This window comes from Aethalodelphis obliquidens, unplaced genomic scaffold (assembly GCF_003676395.1).
Source record: "Aethalodelphis obliquidens isolate GAN/ISIS:26980383/991018 unplaced genomic scaffold, ASM367639v1 scaffold14, whole genome shotgun sequence".
NCBI classification, from domain to species: domain Eukaryota; kingdom Metazoa; phylum Chordata; class Mammalia; order Artiodactyla; family Delphinidae; genus Aethalodelphis; species Aethalodelphis obliquidens.
In genome coordinates, this window is record NW_020837958.1 from 717,871 (window position 1) to 737,841 (window position 19,971).

General features: G+C 42.4%; 1 protein-coding gene across 2 annotated transcripts in view; it reads left to right on the top strand.

The window, feature by feature from the left end:
- The first annotated feature begins 6,700 nt into the window (after window positions 1-6,700).
- The window catches only part of PATL1 (PAT1 homolog 1, processing body mRNA decay factor), a 36,674-nt gene continuing 23,403 nt past the window's right edge, over window positions 6,701-19,971 (top strand). The window contains exons 1-7 of one of the 2 annotated variants that reach the window (XM_027114611.1): window positions 6,702-6,898; window positions 8,866-8,977; window positions 16,838-17,055; window positions 17,359-17,439; window positions 18,036-18,230; window positions 19,167-19,268; window positions 19,696-19,785. In XM_027114611.1, coding sequence (XP_026970412.1) covers window positions 6,884-6,898; window positions 8,866-8,977; window positions 16,838-17,055; window positions 17,359-17,439; window positions 18,036-18,230; window positions 19,167-19,268; window positions 19,696-19,785 — 813 coding nt within the window. In that variant the 5' untranslated portion in view covers window positions 6,702-6,883. Of the gene's footprint in view, window positions 6,899-8,865; window positions 8,978-16,837; window positions 17,056-17,358; window positions 17,440-18,035; window positions 18,231-19,166; window positions 19,269-19,695; window positions 19,786-19,971 lie in introns of both variants that reach the window. The other variant, XM_027114613.1, reaches the window with a different exon arrangement.

Below are 19,971 nucleotides of genomic sequence, written 5' to 3' on the forward strand. Positions count from 1 at the left end.
CATTCTTTTTTTTTTTTAATTTCATTAATAGCTTTTTAATATGATTTTTAAAATTTATTTATTTATTTAATTTATTTATTTTTGGCTGTGTTGGGTCTCTGTTGCTGCGTGGACTTCTTCTAGTTGAGGCGAGAGGGGTCTACTCTTCGTTGCAGTGCGCAGGCTTCCCATTGCGGTGGCTTTTCTTGTTGCAGAGCATGGGCTCTAAAGTGCGCAGGCTTTAGTAGTTGTGGCGTGCGGGCTCAGTAGTTGTGGCTCACGGGCTCTAGAGTGCAGGCTCAGTAGCTGTGGTGCACGGGCTTAGTTGCTCCACGGCAATGTGGGATCTTCCCAGACCAGGATTCAAACCCGTGTCCCTTGCATTGGCAGGCGGATTCTTAACCACTGCACCACCAGGGAAGCCCTCTTACTCCTTCTTGATTCTCCTTTTAATGGCCCTTCATAGTTTCACCTAGTAAATCTTTTTTCACCTTTAAATAAATAGTATAGGGATGTCCCTGGCAGTCCAATGGTTAAGACTCCGCACTTCCACTGTAGGGGCATGGGTTCCCTCCCTGGTTTGGGAACTAAGATCCCACATGCCACACAGTGCAGCCAAAAAAAAAAAAGTATACAAAACAAACACTTAAACTTTAAAATATTTTCTCATTATACTATCAAAAATCATTTTGGACACCCCCAATGGTTACCACATACCACATGTGGTAGGCTGAAAAATGGTCCCCCAAGTCCTAATCCCCAGAAACTGTATGTTACTTTATATGGTAAAAGGGACTTTGCAGATGAGATTAAGTGTCCTGAGATGAGAAGATTATCCTGGATTATGCAGTTGCCCCCACTGTTATCACAGATTATTTATAAGAAGGAGGAAGGAGGGTGGGAGAGAAAAATGTGACAACAGAAGGAGGGTGAGAGAGGGAGAGTTTGGGAGATGCTATGCCGCTGGCTTTGAAGATGGAGGATGAGGCCATAAGCCAAGGAATGCAAGCAACCTCTAGAAACTAAAAAAAGGAAAAGAACAGATTCTCGCCTAGTGCTTCCAGAAGGAACACAGTACTACAACCCATTTTATTTATTTATTTATTTTTATTATTATTATTTATTTTTTTAATTTTTTTTGCGGTACGCGGGCCTCTTCCGTTGCGGAGCACAGGCTCCGGACGCGCAGGCTCAGCGGCCATGGCTCACGGGCCCAGCCGCTCCGCGGCACGTGGGATCTTCCCGGACTGGGGCACGAACCCGTGTCCCCTGCATCGGCAGGCAGACTCTCAACCACTGCGCCACCAGGGAAGCCCTACAACCCATTTTAGACTCTGACCTCCACAACTGTAAGAGAATAAATTTGTGTTGTTTTAACCCACTAAGTTTGTGGTAATTTGTTACAGTAGCAATAGTAAACTAATATACTACCATTCAGCACTTAACTCATACCTAATAAACTACCCCCGTCCTGCTCAAGACACTTTACATAACAGATTCTTAACTTTTTACATAATAGACTCTAAAATATATTATTAGCTGTTGGAGGCTGTCATTGAAAGGACATGATCAGGACTTCCCTGGTGGTCCAGTGGTAAAGAATCCACCTTCCAATGCAGGGGATGAGGGTTCAATCCCTGGTCGGGGAACTAAGATCCCACATACCGAGGGGAAACTAACTCCATATACTACAACTACTGAGCTCGCGCACCTCAACAAGAGAGCCCGCCGCAAACTACAGAGCCCTTGTGCCCTGGAGCCCACGCCACAACTAGAGAGAGAAAACCCACACGCCACAATGAAAGATCCCGCATGCCTCAGTGAAGATCCCAAGGGCCACAACTAAGAGTCAAAAGAAAAAAAAAAAAAGAAAGAAAAGATAAATAAATAAATAATTTAAAAAGACATGATCACCCATGGAGCCATGAGCTGGACCCTGGCAATTGGATACTACACACCCCCTCCTCTGTCCTTGTGATATACACTTTGCCCACTATGCCCACAGTGGGAGCTATTTTCAAGGACAAGAGCGTAGGATGTTTTTGAGACCACCTGGACAGTATACGTGACCGGCCCTGTTCTGGGCTCCATATAAACTTTTACGATTCTGGCAGGCGGGTAAGGAGATCTACTTGCTTGCGGCTGCCCAAGACAAGCCCGTATGTAAGTTCTCTTGCTCTGTAGGTACTTCCTACCACCTACCAATCTGGAGTGGCTGCCTCTTTCTTCAGTCTCTCCTTGCCCTCTATGTATGGGGGGCCAGTGTGTGAACCAGCATGAGCACGGGCCATTTATTTATCTTGTTAATGAGAGAACCGGCAGGATGTTAAGGCTGGTTCAAAAGAGATATAAGAAACTATGAACTATAACTAGTGTGGAAGAGAATGCTGGAGGGGGCTTCCCCCTGGTGGTGCAGTGGTTAAGAATCCGCCTGCCAATGCAGTGGACACAGGTTCGAGCCCTGGTCCGGGAAGATCCCACATGCCGCGGAGCAATGAACCACAACTACTGAGCCCGCGAGCCACAACTACTGAAGCCCACACGCCTAGAGCCCATGCTCCGCATTGAGAAGCCACCACAATGAGCAGACTGAGCACCGCAACAAAGAGTACCCCCCGCTCACCGCAACTAGAGAAAACCCTTGTGCAGCAACAAAGACCCAACTCACCCAAAAATAAATAAATAAATGAATAAATAAATAAATTTATTTTTAAAAAAAAGAATGCTGGAGTAAGACTCAAATGTTAAATATCATACCAGTTAATATCCGGCAAGGCAATAAAACTGTCCCCTTTGGGATTATCTTTTTTATCAAAATGAAATCATCGGGCTTCCCTGGTGGCGCAGTGGTTGAGAGTCTGCCTGCTAATGCAGGGGACACACGTTCGAGCCCTGGTCTGGGAAGATCCCACATGCCGCGGAGCGGCTGGGCCCGTGAGCCACAATTACTGAGCCTGCGCGTCTGGACCCTGTGCTCCACAACAAGAGAGGCCGCGATAGTGAGAGGCCCGCACACCGCGGTGAAGAGTGGCCCCCGCTTGCCGTACCTGGAGAAAGCCCTCGCAGAGAAACGAAGACCCAACACAGGCAAAAATAAATAAATAAATTAATTAATTAATTAAAAAGCCAAGCATTAAAAAAAAAAAAATGAAATCATCTCAACTGGACAAAATTAATTTGCAATTTAGCAATCTTCTACAAATTAACATCTAACTTTACTGAGTCTGGCACCTCACTAATAGTAAATACTAAGTCAAATAAAGTTGCCTCCCCTAGAACTTCAAATTATCCTGAATCAGGCTCGTTAGACAATGTTCTTGTTATAACATAGAAGGGGCGCACAATAACCTTTTTTCCTTATTTCCCAGTTTTGTACAATTTTTCTAAACACACTTGTCCCAGTTACCTATTAGTGAGTAATAAACTACTCCAAAATTTTGTGGTTTAAAACCACAACCATTTGATTATAATACCACAATTTTATGGGTCAGGTATCTGGGAAAGGCTCAGCTGAGTGATTCTTCGGCTTCACATCGTGTTGAATGGGGTCACTCGATGACATTCAGTTGCTAGCTGAGCTGGTCTGGACAGCTTCATTCACGTGTCTAGTGTGGCTGGTAAGCTGGGTATAGCTGGACCCCTCTTCCTCTTCACGTAGTCTCAGGGCCTTTCCACATGACCTCTTCAGCAAGGTAACTGGACATCTTACATGGACTTACACTGTCAATCTTCTTAAAGACTAGACACAGAACTGGCATAGCATCACCACCCCCCGCCCCCTGCTCCATTGGTCAAAGCCATCATAATCCAGTCCAGATTCAAGAAATAATGGAAGTAGAACCCACCTCTTGATGAGAGAACAAAGAATTTGTAGCCTTGTTTAATCTACCACAAGTTTCATCTTATACATTTTTATTTTCATTATATCGCTAATCCTTTTGTCTAAAGTCTGCTGCACCAAGAGTTCCCATAGCTTTCTGGGATGTCCGTGACAACTTTGTTGGCTACATGAGAAATGACCCTCTGGGCAGCCCACCACTCTTTTTCTCCCTCTCTATAACCCTTTGCAAGCACTCATGGACAACATCTTAAAGCAGCGGTATGCAAAGTGTAGTCCTAGAACCAATAGCATCAGCATCACCTGGGAACTTGGCATAAATGCAATTCTTAGGTCCCACTTCAGACTTACTGAACCAGAAACACCAGGGATGGGGCCCAGCAGTCTGTCGGAACAAGCCCTCTTGGCGAGGCTGGGAACCACTGTTGTAGAGCTGTACATTACTTACTGAAAATTAATACAACATCTGAAACTAGTCTCGCAAGAAAGTACATTTTATGTTCTTTTACCATGATCTAAAAAAAGAGAAGCATGTAGAGAATCTGTAAATACCACAGTGGATTATTTACAGCCTCTGGAGAAAGGACAGACAATACCAAAGCACGGTGGCTTTCACTAACCGATGTTCTCTCTCAGCTGTGAAAAGCCTTTTCCATATACCCGGGCTCGCAGGAAAGACTTTTCTTCCACCCACTCCAGGGACACTCTCCAGGGGCCTCATATCTTATTTCTACAGAATTACTTGTGAAAAGAATTTGTATCCTGTCCATCTTAATAAGGGGCCTATTACACAGCTCAAAAAAATACATTATTCACCTAAAGGGACTCTCATTAATCTCCCTCAAAGACAGTTGGTGCATGGGAAAAACAGGTAATTTTATTGATTGTCTATATGACACCTTGTTTTCTGTTTCCTTCTCTGCTCTGTATTATTTCTTTCCTTATCTTTTCTTTAAAATTATCCTACAGTTCATTTATATTCAAGCTTTCCTATTTTCTTATATAAACTGCTTTAGCTGTATCCTAAAAGTCTTTATATGTTAATAAGTTTATCATTCAGTTCTAAATATTTTCTGCTTCCCATTATGTTTTCTCAAGTAGTCCATTAATTAGAGGCACGGAGTTTGTTTTGTTTTGTTTTGTTTTAATTTCTGATCTCTAACATAATGATCAGAAAATGGGATCTGCAACATCAGGAATCAGCAAACTCTTTGTGTAAAGGGCCAGACAGTAAATATTTCAGGCTTCGCTAGCCAAATGGCCTCCACTGTAAGTATACAACTCTGCCTTGGTTACCCTAAAGCAACCAAAGACAATACGCAAAAAAATGAGGGTGGTTGTATTCCAACAAAACTTTACTTACAAAAACAGGCAGCTGGCCAGATTCGGCTGTGGGTCACAACTTGCCAACCCTTGGCCTATGTGGCACCAGTTCTTTGGTCATTGTGCTGTTACCCGTACTACATGAGGTTTTGTAATGTTCCATGCATGCTTGAAAGCTAATTATCATCTTACCCTTGGCCTGTTCCACTTTAAGCTTTAGGCCTGGCCCATGCAAACGTTCGCTTTTGTAAAACCGGCACAGTGATTAAGAGATTGGATTTTTGGAATCAGAGAGAACTGGTTGCCACTTTCCACTGGGTGGTTTAGGATAGATGAATTAACATCTCTAATCCTCAGGTTCCACATCTATAGGGAAAATAACAGTACCTACCTCACAGGGTTGGCATAAGGCAGACTTCAGTCATTAGTAGAAGTAGTATTAGAATCATCACTGAACCACTACTCTGTGAGGCAGGTTTCATTAAACCCATTTTACAAAGAAATTAAGCCTCAGACGTGTTTAGATAACCTGCTCCACATCTGACAGCCAGTGACAAAGTACTGATTCCCACCCATAACTTCTAGTTCCAAATCCAAAGTTTCCACTACTCAGACTCTGATTAATCAATCTGGTCATACTAACATGTAAGGAATTTACGCCACTCCTAGGCGAGGCTGCATTTTAAGACACCGCGAGAAAGGAGTTGCGAAATCCACTCCTCAATTCTTCGAATTAATTCTTTGCGGTCCAAGTTTAGTCCTTATGGGGAAAGAAAGAGTTCTCCAGGGCCGAAAGGGCATGCAAGGTGCTAGCGGAGGTAAACCCCCCAAACAGACTTCTGGAGGCAGGCTGCCGAGGCTTACACCCAGGACAAACGTTTTTCTGGGCTTGATCCTCTAAGCAGGTGGTGTCACCCAGCGGCGCACTCAGCGTCGATGACCTTGCTGCCCACGGCTGTGCTGCCCTTCTTGGCTCTCCCACTTCACCTGCCTGGAGCGCCTGGGACCTAAAAATACCTCCCTGGTGGAACCTCCCGGAACATGCATTCGGCTTTTTTTTTTTAATCGCCCCCATCACTTTGAGACACACAAATCACAGCCCTGACCCGCTCTCGACTCAGCGGGTGACGTGCCGCTGAAAGTGGCGACGAATTCTGCCCATTTCAATGACCTGAACTTTTATTTTTTCCCCTCCACTCGGCGCATTATCGTATGTCGTGAGGAGTGCCAAGCAAAACCCGCGAAGACCGTGTTGGACGCTGGCAAAACAGTCTAGGAATCTCCATTTCTCCCAGTCCAGGCTAATCCTGGGACTCTTCAAAGCCTTACCCTGTGACAATCACAAGGCTTTTCTCCGCCCCGTCGGTGACGGAAAACTCGTGACTCGAAACTGAGCGCCGGGCGGGCACGCAGAAGCCAGAGGCCGAGCTACAAGTCCAGATCGCGAGGAAGCCCCCGACGGGCGGCGCGTGCGCAGTGTCTCGCCATGGGACCTCCTTCCCGCCGCTGAAACTAGGAAGCGGGACGCCAAATCTGTCCCCGCGCAGCCGCCGCCGCCGGGCGCCGAACGGAGCGGCCGCCCTCCCCGAGGCGCGCCTGCGCACGTTCCCACGCACGCTCCGGCGTACGGCGGCGGCCAGGGGTCGCGAGCCGGTGGAGGACCCGCGCGCGGAGGAGCCCGCAGAGTCAGCGCTTCTTCCCTCCCTCCCCTATTCCCCTCCCCGCTCCCTCCCCCCCCCAAGAATGTTCCGCTACGAGGTGAGTTGTTTCGACCGGAAGTGACCCCTCCCTCCCTCCCTCCCGCACGCGCCCCTCTTTCTCCCTCATCCTCCGCGCGTCTGTCCAGCGCTCCTGGGGGGAGGGGGCGGGCGGCGGGACCCGCGGGACCGAACGGAGTGCGTTGGGTCTGGGGTCGCGGGTTTAATATGAGGGCTGTGAGCTGCCTTCGGGGGGCGGGACTGTCCTATCAGTTGCCACTGAGGAGAGCTGACCTATGTTTTGGGGTGGGGAGGGCCCCTTACGTGCCTTAACCAGACCACCCCCCACCCCCGGAGGAGTGAGGAGTAGAGAGCGTTGCACCCACCCTCGGTGGCTCTTGAGGAAGCTTCACCCGAGAAAGCCCAGAGACGCGTTTCCCGCCCTGGACCCGGAACCATCTCCCCTCCAATTACTTATACACACCCCCTTACAAACCGGCGACCGTCAGGTCCCGGGGGCCTGGACTCGCCCTTTGACTGGGGCCAAAGACCGTTTACTAAAGAGGACTCCGAGTTGGGAAGGGGCGTGTCCAGCAGAAGTTCCTTCTGGGCGAGTGGAGGGGGACGTGGGTTTGGTGACGGTCCGGGTATGTAGCAACAGTCGAGAGTCCTGACAGTGTCACTGGTTCGCTGTATGACCTTTAGCGATTCCTAATCATTGGACAGGGTTTCTGGATTTGAAGAACCAAAGGGTTGGTTTAGATGACCCCTAAGAGTCTTTCCAGTGTAAAAAGCAGTGATTTGGTTAAGTAGATGTTTGTGATTTGGGAGTGCTTCTGGAAGTTGCCTGTGATGGGGAGGCAGTTGCATGCTTGCTTTGTGTAAGTTTGGGACACTTAAGATGGGTAGGATGGCCGTTTGACCGAACCTTTCATTTGGGAACATCCTGGCTAAGAGGTAGCCAGTCAGGGTGTATCCGAAATGTGACTGCAGAGAGCGTGTGGAATTCCGATCCTGAGTCTTTGAAAACTGGGGACACAAATACTTGGTATTTGATAGGAATGGTTCAAGATCAAACTGCCTTTATGTAAACATGGAGAGAGATGATGAGATGCAGTAGGCAAAGTTCCCAAAAGAAAAGAAAACTTGGAAAATAAATCAGTTGAAAACTGAAATGGGGGTGGGAGGGTACGTTTAAGATAGAACACACCTAAGTGGTTAAACTGGTGATATCTAGCGTTGTTTAACAATACCCAGTGTTTGCCTAAATCTTTGCCTCATTTGATCCTCACAACAACTTTCTGAGGTAGGTGGTATTGTCCCTGCATTACCACTTAAGAGATTGTGGCTTAGAGGCTAACACAGCCTGAGACAAAATAGATGCTCAGGGGGTATTGAATGAATTAATCAGAAAGGATGTGACTTGCCCAAGTTGGTATCACTTGTAAGAGTAGAGACACAACTTAAACCTGTCACATCACAGCTTTTCAAGAGTTCACTTAATTGTGATTCAACACTTAGCTTTCTCCTTTATCACCAGAGTTTGGATCTGTAGGAAAACAGAAGGGGAAAAGGAAAATGAAGAGAAAGCTTTAAAAGGGAATAATAAAATAGTTGAAAAGGTGACATGAATATGGGGAAGATGAGAATTTCGTTGAAAAATATAGGTAGAACTCAAGCAAAATAATAAAGTGTTCATTTTCACTTGTCATTATTATTGTAACCAGTGATGGAAAGGAAGTTGGCAGGCCTCATTTCTTGGTTGCATGAGGAAATGCTGTTATTATATTCTTGATAAATAGAGAAATGGAAGTTTGGGGGAAGAGGTTAAATAAGGAACAGGAACGAGAAGCTGAAGGAAAAGGTACTGAAGTCTTCCAGTGTCAGGGAAATTGGGGGATAGAAAAAATGCCATGTGCACAAAAAGTCATAATGAAGCTATTGTGTTGATCGGGAAGATAAAAACATTTTTTTAGAGCGAGGTTGTGAACTTCATGAATAGCTGATCTCTTTTTTCTCTTTTTTTAGTCTTTGGAGGATTGTCCTCTGGATGAAGATGAAGATGCATTTCAGGGCCTGGGTGAGGAAGATGAAGAGATTGATCAATTCAATGATGATACATTTGGGTCAGGTGCAGTTGGTAAGTGATGTCTTTCTTTTATAATGTCATCTTGGTCTCTTGCTGTTTTCAAATGCTCTCTTTTATAAGTACTTTTGTCTAAGTACGCGTAACCTCATTCACAAAGTTGGCAAACTGTTCTGTTCTTCAATCCAAGCATCTACCCTCCTTCTCTGGGCTTCTTTTTGCCTCACTTATAAAACCAAGTGTTTTCTAAGCCCTGTCCCTTCCAGCTTTATGATCTATGGCTCTAAGTTGACACTATAAGGAATTCAAATGATTAGAGAAGTGGACATTTTACAAAGGTTTAAATAATCCTAGAAGAAGGAAATTTTTATTTGTGGAACATGGAACTTAAGGAAAACTAGTGGACTAGGAGAAGATTCAGATGTATATGTTTTAAAATTCAGTTGATCAATAATATATTGCATGACCCTGCTATTGCCCTATAGTATATTCAATAAATAAAGTTTTTTATTCCAAGAATTTTGGTGATAGAAAGTCTTCATAAGTTAGAAAAATGTTGTGCACAGGTGAAATTTTCTCATCCTTGGGTATAGATAAATATTCCTGGTGTTGGAAGTGGTTAAAAAATTAAAGAGCCAAACTAAACTAGAGGCCACAGTTATAATTACTGAGATGAAAGGTTTAGGGAGCAAGCTTACATAATAAAGTTTGAGAGTTAGAGATCCTGGAACAAGTATACTAATAAGTTAAAATTAAACTGTACTTCGGAAAGATGAATAGGTAAGGGAAGTCCCTGGTGGTCCAGTGGTTAGGACTCTTTGCTCTCACTGCCAAGGGCCCAGGTTCGTCCCTGGTCGGGGAACTAAGATCCCGCATACCCCGTGCAGCCAAAAAAAAAAAAAAAAGAATAGGTAAGGCCAGAAACTATAAAACCCTTAGAGGAAACATAGGCAGAACACTCTATGACATACATCACAGCAAGATCCTTTTTGACCCATCTACTAGAGAAATGAAAGTAAAAATAAACAAATGGGACCTAATGAAACTTAAAAGTTTTCCACAGCAAAGGAAACCATAAACAAGACGAAAAGACAACCCTCAGAATGGGAGAAAATATTTGCAAGTGAAGCAACTGACAAAGGATTAATCTCCAAAATATATAAGCAGGTCACGCAGCTCAATAGCAAAAAAACAAACAACCCAATCCAAACATGGGCAGAAGACCAAATAGACATTTCTCCAAGGAAGACATACAGATTGCCAAGAAACACATGAAAGGATGCTCAACATCACGAATCATTAGAGAAATACAAATCAAAACCACAATAAGGTATCACCTCACACTGGTCAGAATGGCCATCATCAAAAAATCTACAAATAAATGCTGGAGAGGGTGTGGAGAAAAGGGAACCCTCTTGTACTGCTGGTGGGAATGTAAATTGATATAGCCACTATGGAGAGCAGTATGGGGGTTCCTTAAAAATCTAAAAATAGAACTACCATATGACCCAGCAATCCCACTACTGGGCATATACTCTGAGAAAACCATAATTCAAAAAGAGGCAGTACCACAATGTTCATTGCAGCACTATTTACAATAGCCAGGACATGGAGGCAACCTAAGTGTCCATCGACAGATGAATGGATAAAGAAGATGTGGTGCAGATATACAATGGAATATTACTCAGCCATAAAAAGAAATGAAATTGAGTTATTTGTAGTGAGGTGGATGGACCTAGAGACTCATACAGAGTGAAGTAAGTCAGAAAGAGAAAAACAAAAAATACCATATGCTAACACATATATATGGAATCTAAAAAAATAATGGTTCTAAAGCACCTAGGGGCAGGACAGGAATGAAAACGCAGACGTAGAGAATGGACTTGACACGGGGAAGGGGAAGTTGGGATGAAGTGAGAGAGTGGCATGGACATATATACACTACCAAATGTAAAACCTATGGCTAGTGGGAAGCAGCCACATAGCACAGGGAGATCAGCTTGGTGCTTTGTATCCACCTAGAGGGCTGGGATAGGGAGGGTGGGAGAGACACGCAAGAGGGAGGAGATATGGGGATATATGTTTATGTATAGCTGATTCACTTTGTTATACAGCAGAAACTAACACAACATTGTAAAGCAATTATACTCCAATAAAGATGTTAAAAAAAAAACCCAAAACATTGTATAGAGGTAACATTTTAACCACAATTCTGTCAGTATTGTGGGGTTTTGTTTTAGTATTGTTTTAAAATAATTTCTGTAATTGTTTTAAAATATTATCTTGTAGCTTTAATTTTGTCCATTCCGTTTCAATAAGATTTGATGAACACATTTGGGGAAAAAAAAAAGATGAATAGGTAAGAGTCCATGGAACTCTCTTTGCTTTGACTGTTGGTGTTGAAAAGCAGCAATGACCACATTTATGTTGGGATCTGTGAATATGTGGGATTTCAAATATTCAAGTTAAGTAATAAGAAGAGGAAATTTATCAGTAGTGGGTAACCCTACAATGTTCAATATCAAAAACAAATGAGAGGTCTTAAAAGTGTTGTATTAGGACTTCCCTGGTGGCGCAGGGGTTAAGAATCCACCTGCCAATGCAGGGAACATGGGATCAATCCCTGGTCGGGGAAGATCCCACATGCTGTTGAGCAGCTAAGCCCGTGCGCCACAACTACTGAGCCTGCACGCCACAACTACTGAAGCTCGCCCGCCTAGAGCCCGTGCTCCACAGCAAGAGAAGCCACCACAGTGAGAAGCCCGCACACTGCAACAAAGAGTAACCCCTGCTCGCCGCAACTAGAGGAAGCCCACGTGCAGCAACAAAGACCCAATGCAGCCAAAAATAAAATAAAATAGTTGTAATGGTTACTGGTTTTGCACTGATCTAAACAGCTTAAGTTTATTTAAGCTTAGACTGAGTTGAATGAACCGGCAAAAATGAAAGAGTATACTGTTTTCAATCAGGGTTTACAGAATTCCTTGAAGAGCTAAAACTGCTGCTTTTGGAAGCAGCAAGAGAAGCATTTAAGGTAGAAGCTAGGCTTATTACAGAAGGGAACCGAAGACCTTTTGGATTACAGCCATAGTTTAGGGGATGAGCTTGTCCAAGAGGATGACGTGATCTCAGATGCTGTTCTCTATCCATGGAGATCACAGGGAAAGGGACATAGAATAGAATGACGAAAGCAGGGAACTGATGTGAAGTGCAAATTATATTTGAAACTTTAGTAAAAACCTATAGAATACAATAGAAGCTATAAACAGTGTGTGCTTGTTTCTGGAGCTCTTTTTCTCTTAAAATATTGTACTGAATGTTACCATTTTTTAGCAAATTCATCTGTGTTAAAATGAAATTTATTAAAATGAAGTATGTTGAGGTTAGCCAGCATAGTAAATGTCCTCAGTTTTTAACCTGGACAGAAGAGGAATAGTTTGGCCTTCTCATTGACTTCCAGAGTGCTAGACAGTCTTTTTTTCTGAGTTCCTATGTTTCTCACAAGATGAGGAAAGTATTGCCTTAAAAGAATTTTAGAGTGTGCAGAACTGCATTTTATGTGATGGAAAATGAAAAAGCCCCTAGGGTTACACAGTAAAAGAACAGGTGATAAAAAGTAAAGGCAGTTGGGCTTCCCTGGTGGCGCAGTGGTTGAGAGTCCGCCTGCCGATGCAGGGGACACGGGTTCGTGCCCCGGTCCGGAAAGATCCCACATGCCATGGAGCGGCTGGGCCCATGAGCCATGGCCGCTGAGCCTGCGCATCCGGAGCCTGTGCTCCACAGCGGGAGAGGCCACAGCAGTGAGAGGCCCTCGTACGGCGCAAAAAAAAAAAAAAAAAAAAAAAAAAAGTAAAGGCAGTGAAGTAGCATATGTTTAGCCCATTTTGTACCCTGAGGCACAAGGATGATTAAGGACTTCTTGGTCAACAAAGTTTATAATGGAGAAAAGATTTCCCAGTGTGAGCCCTTTCCATTGAGAGTATAATATACTTGAATTGTGAAGTTAAAACCTTAGTTCCTCATCTTGATATAAATACTATACGGGTTTATAAAAAGAAAATTGCTTTCTAAGTCAACCTGTGACTTGTTTAATATACTTCTAAAGGCGGATGTACAGCTGGTGTAGAGAATTTAAACCAGGAGATAAAATGTCAGACCTATGACATACATTTTGGTTTGTTGGTTTTTAACTCAAGGAGTGAGTATCTTGAGTAATACCTGTTAGTACAGTAGTTATTTTAAGTCACTGGCTACAGATGCTCTGATGTCACCTTTCCTTAAGAAACTAGTCACTGTCTTCTGCACGGAAAAATGTTTGCATCATCTTTGAGCAGTAAATGGGCCACAGTAATCTCAACTTGTTCTCTAAAAATAAAAGCTTACACTTACAAGGTGCTTATTATGTGCTAGGGACCATTCTGAGTGTTTCATGTATATTGTTAATCCTCGTAGCAGCCTTGCAAGGTAGGTACTATTATTATCCTCATGTTAACAAATGAAGAAGGAAAATGCCAGAGATATTAAGTAACTCTAAATACAGTCAATGTAAGCTACCAGTTATGTTTTAACAGTCTCTGGGGGATCTTTGGGAATCTCCTGCCTCCACATGGAAGGGCTCCCCATTCTTTCTACTTCCTTTTTATTGATAGCTGCTAAAATCTTTAGGGACTGAGATTGCTCTAAAATTAAATCACCTCTACTTCCTGTTCATTTTGTTTTTATTCAGAAACAAATATCTCTGAGACAGACTTGAGGGGAATTACCACAGCAAGCATACATTTATAAAAGCAGCCAGGAATTCAGTAACCCACCTCAGGGTATAGGTTAATTAGTTCAAGGAAAACAGTTGTCTCTTTCCCTTCATTTCTCTGTTATTTTTTCCCCCTACCCTTTATCATTTTGACCAGTGTGGGTTGAGGTCAAGCATTGGCATATCTAAGTATGTTTTTAGGTCATTTGAAAAAGATACAGAGTGAGGTATCCTTTTATACTAAGGACGTGTGATCTCTGACATTACTGTTTCAGATGATTTTTCGCAAGAGCAAGAAATATCTAAAATGAACATGATGGTGTTCTGTGGCATAGGTTTCTTTGCTTACATGTTTGAAAAAGTAACAATTCGCAACAGAGCCTTTCTCACAGAATATGGCTACTTAACCAGCATTTTTTAAATTAATTATTAAGGACAAATAGATTATCATCTTTGGTGGGACCTAGTAAAGTTAGTAAATAGGATTATGAGAAGTGAATGAAATCAGTGCAAATTAGAACTCTTTTGCATTAGAATCAATCTAACAAATCAGTTTCTTAAATTTGGGAAATAAATGTTTAAAAAAATCCCTTAATTCAGGATTATAGACTCCCTTTTTTTTTTTTTCCCCCGGCATTGTTGAGTCAGTAAAATTGCAAAAAGCAGTTAGTCCTTCAAAACATGCTTAGCTTACTCTTCCTTAGCAAAGATGATACAAATATTAATATCACAATTGATTTTTAATTACACTGTTCTTTAAGCATATTTTTTAAATAGCTGATAATTTAAATTAGTGCTGTAATTTTCATCTAAAGTAGATTTTTCCCTTTACCACAAGTAGTACATTCACATCTACCACAGTGCTCAAAGACTAGACGGTGGTTCTGATCATACAAATTATAAATTTGGGAGTCCCACTTACCTCGTTTTTTTTGTTTTTTGGCCGCGGCATGCGGGATCTTAGTTCCTTGACCAGGGACTGAACCCGTGCCCCCTGCATTGGGAGCATGGAGTCTTAACCACTGGACCGCTAGGGAAATCCCTTACCTTGTTTTTGTTTTGGATCACTAGTGTTATATGATACATTGTTATATAATAAAAGTAGCAATTTTAAATGTTTATAATCTGACCCTGAAAGGGACTTAGGCTACTTAAATTTGTTATACATCTGAAACTAATGTAATGTTGTACATCAACTATACTTCAATAAATAAATTAAAAATTGCAAATAATCCAAATTTCCATCAGTAAGGGATAAGTTAAATTACTTTATTAGTAGAGTAGAATCTTATATAGGTATGAAAAAGAATGAGATGATATTATCAGTAGTTATGTGTTCCCACTTTAAAAAATTTAACATACCTGAAGAATTATGGGGAACTTTCACTTTCTAAGTTACATATTTGTGTAATGTTTAAATTTTTTTAACAAACATGTATTTTAACAAGTTGCATATGAGCCCTTCAGAAAGTCTAAATCTTTTTTTAAGTGGCTACCATTAATTACACCCTTAGTATATACCAGGCACTTTTTTTTTTCTTTTTTTCTTGTCGTGGTGCTCCCACTTCTTCCTTCTCCTTTCTTTAAATGAGGTATATAGAAAAATATGGGGAGGATTGTCATTAAGGACACTTTTTCAGAATTCTGTGTTTTTATGTTAGTAATTACCTGTTATCTCTCTGTTTTGAATTTTGCAGGACATACAAAACAAAACTAAAATAAGAATAAAAATATATAACATTTACAAAAGAATACATGGGGTTTTGGTGGGTTAGAAAGTAGTGCATGTTCAAATGAGGTGAAGGTAGAATTAAAATGAAAAGATTATTTAGGGAAAACTTCAGCGAGGAGGGAAAGGTATCTGAATTTGAATGCTGAAAGGAGCAAAGTAGTAGAGCTTTTATGATGGAGTCAGAAGGGCATGATGAGCGATGAGGTCGAGGAGAACTGGAATGAGAGAAGTGACGGAAGTAAGGTCTGGTTCTAGAGAAGCCGATAGAAGGTTCTGAAGATTTTCATCTGTGCTATAGCTGGACCCAAAAACAATGCTGTGTCAGCATAAAAAACAACAAAATAACCTAGTGCCAGTGCTACAGATTATATAGTAGTACGTAGAAATAGACAAAGCAGAAGAGGACCGACGCTGGTCCAAGTCACCCTCACCTTTCCTGTGGCATACTTGTAGTAGCCTCCTAACAGGCCTCCGTGCTTCCAATAGTGTTGCCCCCTTCTCTGCAAATCTGCTTTCAACACAGCAGCCAGAGTGATTCTTTCAAAAAGTCAAGCCACATCCAAACCTCCAGCGGCCCCCACTTCAGAGTGGCTCTAAAGGCCCTGTAGGAGCTCTCCCACTTTGACCTCATTTTTCTTCTCCTCTTCACCCCTGTTCATTCCAATCCAAGCACAGTCCTTGCTGCTTCTCAAAATCGTCAGTCTCTCATCTTAAGGCCTTTTTACTGACTGTCCCTCTGCCTGAGACACTCTTCTCCTAGATATCCACATGGCTAACTTATTCTTGATATTTTGCTCAAATGTCACCTTCTCCATGAGACATACCTCTGACCATCCTATTTAAAGTTTTCAATTTGCTTCTCTTCCACCGTATTCCTGTAGCATATCATCTTCTCATATAGTATCTAATTTACTTATTCGTTACGTTCATTATCTATTATCTGTCTCTTCCCTGCTTAAAAAGCCACAGGAGGGCAGGGATCCTTGTCTGTTTTGTACACCAATGTACCCCATGCACCTAAAACAATGTCTGTCACATAATAGATGCTCAAAAAATACTAATTGAATGACACGAATGGATTTAAAAGCTTGTAAAGAAGATGACAGTTACCTAAGAGAAAGTTGTACGCTAGCGCGAGTTTTTGCCTGAAATATCACAGAATCTCAAACCAACAGGTTGTACTATATCACCAACTTAGAAATTGGTTTCAGAATATAGTTTGCACATCGTTGCTAATGTATTAAGCTATTACTCCAAAAGTCTGAGTTTATTCCTGGTAGGATGTTAGTTGTTCTCAATAGTGCAAAGCCCACTTTAAATGTGCCCCTTAGTTTAAACCTTATTTCATGACTCTAGATGGATAACAGAAGAATTTTATAAAACTTTTTTATTCCAATATGAACTCTGTTTCTTTTTTATGATTTCCTTATAGATGATGATTGGCAGGAAGCACATGAGCGCCTGGCTGAATTGGAAGAAAAGCTACCCGTGGCGGTTAATGAACAAACAGGCAATGGAGAAAGGGATGAGATGGACTTGTTGGGTGATCATGAGGAGAATCTGGCAGAAAGGCTCAGTAAGATGGTGATTGAAAATGAACTAGAAGATCCAGCTATCATGAGGGCAGTACAGACCAGGCCAGTGTTGCAAGTAAGTTACTGTGATCTGAGAGCTATAGCAGACTGATAATTAAAGCAAAGTATTGGGCTTGGCTATTTTATACCACCTACTATACTGAGAGAATTACATGTGCTATAGAAATTTGGTAGTATAATTCCTGATGATAGCAATTCTAGAGATGAAGTCGGGAAATAAGGTAGATTCTAGAACACTGTAGTTTCTGTTCTCAAGCAGTTGAGGCGCTTTGGGAGCTTTGCTCACCGAAAGCTGGTAAGTTGCCCAGCGAGCCCGCCCTCTTCTAGACTTTGTGTGTGTGTTTTCCTTTTTTGTTAGCCCCGACCAGGAAGTCTCAATTCCAGCATCTGGGATGGATCTGAAGTTCTGAGGCGAATCCGAGGACCACTGCTTGCTCAGGTATTGAACGTTTTCTCGTTGTATAAAAATCCTAATACCCCAAAGCTGGTTCCTGTTGTTGTCCTTTCCTTACTGGAACAATGTATGGATGTATATCCTCTGCCGGTCTTAACGTTGATTATGTCGCCAGCACCCATAGCTGGACCTGTTGACTGTGCCCTCCCCCAGACTCTGTGGTAATGCTCACTTGACTGTGCTTTCTTTGAAATGGTTGAAAGGAGCCATTGGGACTCAAAATTTGACAGCTTATGATTTGAATTACTTAAAGTCATTTTTAGGCAAAACTATAGGGACAGAGAACAGATCAGTGTTTGCCAGTGGTTGGGGGCGGTAGGAGAGGTTGACTACAGAGGAACAATACAAAGGAAGTTTGGGGAGTAATAAAACTTATGTGTCTTGATTTTGGTGATAGATCCAGGACTTTCTGCATTTATCAAAATTTAATGCTATACGCTAAAGAGGGTAACATTTTTACTGGATGTGAAATAAAACTAAATAAAAAATTTTTAAATAATTTCTCAAGATATCTGGCATCTGTAAAGGTTATTAAAACATTTCAAGGTAGCTAATTTTTTTAACACTACTTCCTCAATTAGGAAATGCCTACAGTGTCTGTGTTAGAATATGCCTTGCCTCAGAGGCCCCCACAGGGCCCAGAAGATGATCGGGACGTTTCTGAGCGTGCATTACCGAGGCGGTCAACTTCGCCTATCATTGGGAGTCCTCCTGTTAGAGCTGTCCCCATAGGCACCCCACCTAAGCAGATGGCTGTACCCAGCTTCAACCAACAGGTACCTCTCATTAACAGGCACTCAGCCCAGGATATTGGGAATCTGGGCAAAATTATTTGGGAAATTGGTGATGCTGGGAGGAGGGTGGAAGTTTGGGGTAGGCATTAGATTAGAAAGAAAAGTAGCCAATTAGAGGAAAAGTTAGTACAAATAAGAGACACATTCCCCAATGCCCATTGCTGGTGCTACTACTGTTGCTGCTGCCTTTTAATTGGGGGAGAAAAAGGGTAGTGAACCACATTTAGTGTAAATGTCCTTTTTAAAGTGTTTTGCTGGCTGCCCAAAACATTGGCAGAGAGGTAACTGAAAGCTGGGGGGAGTGGGAACACACAGCATTGTCCACATCCCTTTTTACCTTTAAGATATCCCTGCTTTCCCTAGAGCCTGTGCAGTCCTGTTCCATAGACTTTCCTCCACCTGAAACCAGCAGCTGAAAAGGAAGGCCAATTTGGAAGGTATGGGGGGAGGGTGGTATTGGTATGGCCTAGTTAGGCTCAATATCCTATGAAATGGTGGAGTCACAACGTACACGAAAGAGCTGAGCATGGCGGCCATATCATAGGGACTTCAGAATAGGACTTAGTTAATCCTCCAGCTTTCTTATCATTCCATCTCCCTCACTGCTACCAAAATATATCCTCTTGGAGAGAATTTGCAAGTCAGAATATCTGCTGGTACCTCCCTCAGATAGCATGGAAGGGTGGGGATAACTGGAGAATTAGCTAAATCTTCCTCAGTTAAAAGTGGCACATTGCTTGATATTTGTGAGAGGAAGTGACCAAAGGTTCTGTATGTGGACCAAAGCCATAGCAATTTGCTTAGAAGTAGGGCTTTGCATTGAGTTCTGTGTCTCTGCCGGTACTCGAGGGGAGGAAGAATAGGTAGAGGAAAAACTGACTTCACTGAGTGTAGTTGTATATATGTTTGTCCTGATAGGTTCTGTGTCCGAAGCCTGTCCATGTTCGACCCCCAATGCCACCACGCTATCCTGCTCCCTACGGTGAGAGGATGTCTCCAAACCAGCTCTGCAGTGTCCCGGTATGTCACTTTACGATCTAATGAAAATATTTTCTGATCACTGCCTAGTATATAGACATCTCCTAAATCTTACATGTTTTTTATAATCTCCATACTTGAATTTCTGGATCTTATAGTCCCCGGGTCAGAAGACATAGTTCATCATGTTCAGCTATTTCTTACCTCAACTCCTTTCTTATCTTAAAAATCTAAACTTGACATGATCCGGTTTCTTGCTATTATAGTCCTTCATTCTACTTCTTTCTCTTTCACGTTACATGATCATAGTGCTTTCTAACTTCTAGCATTACTCTTTCATATTCCTTCAGTGGACAGCTCAGCTCTACAATTTGAGAGTTTTTCTATCTAAGTTAATTCTGTATTTCTATTGAGTTCCCCTGTTATTTACCTGTTTTCATGGTATAAATATAATTTTTTTTTTTTTTAGAACTCTTCCCTACTGGGTCACCCTTTCCCTCCTAGTGTTCCTCCTGTTCTCAGCCCCCTCCAGAGAGCACAGCTTCTTGGAGGAGCACAGGTAAGCCTAGGGTTAGCTCAGCCCTTAAAGAGCTTTCTCACTTTCCGAAGGTTCACTAGCTGATAACCCCTTTTTTTGCTGTTAATCAGTCACTGCCGCCTCTTACTTTTTCCTTTACTTTCTCAAACAAAGTTACTGATGGAAGCAGTATTCACTTTTCTGTGGATAAAAGTAAGGGGACTTGCT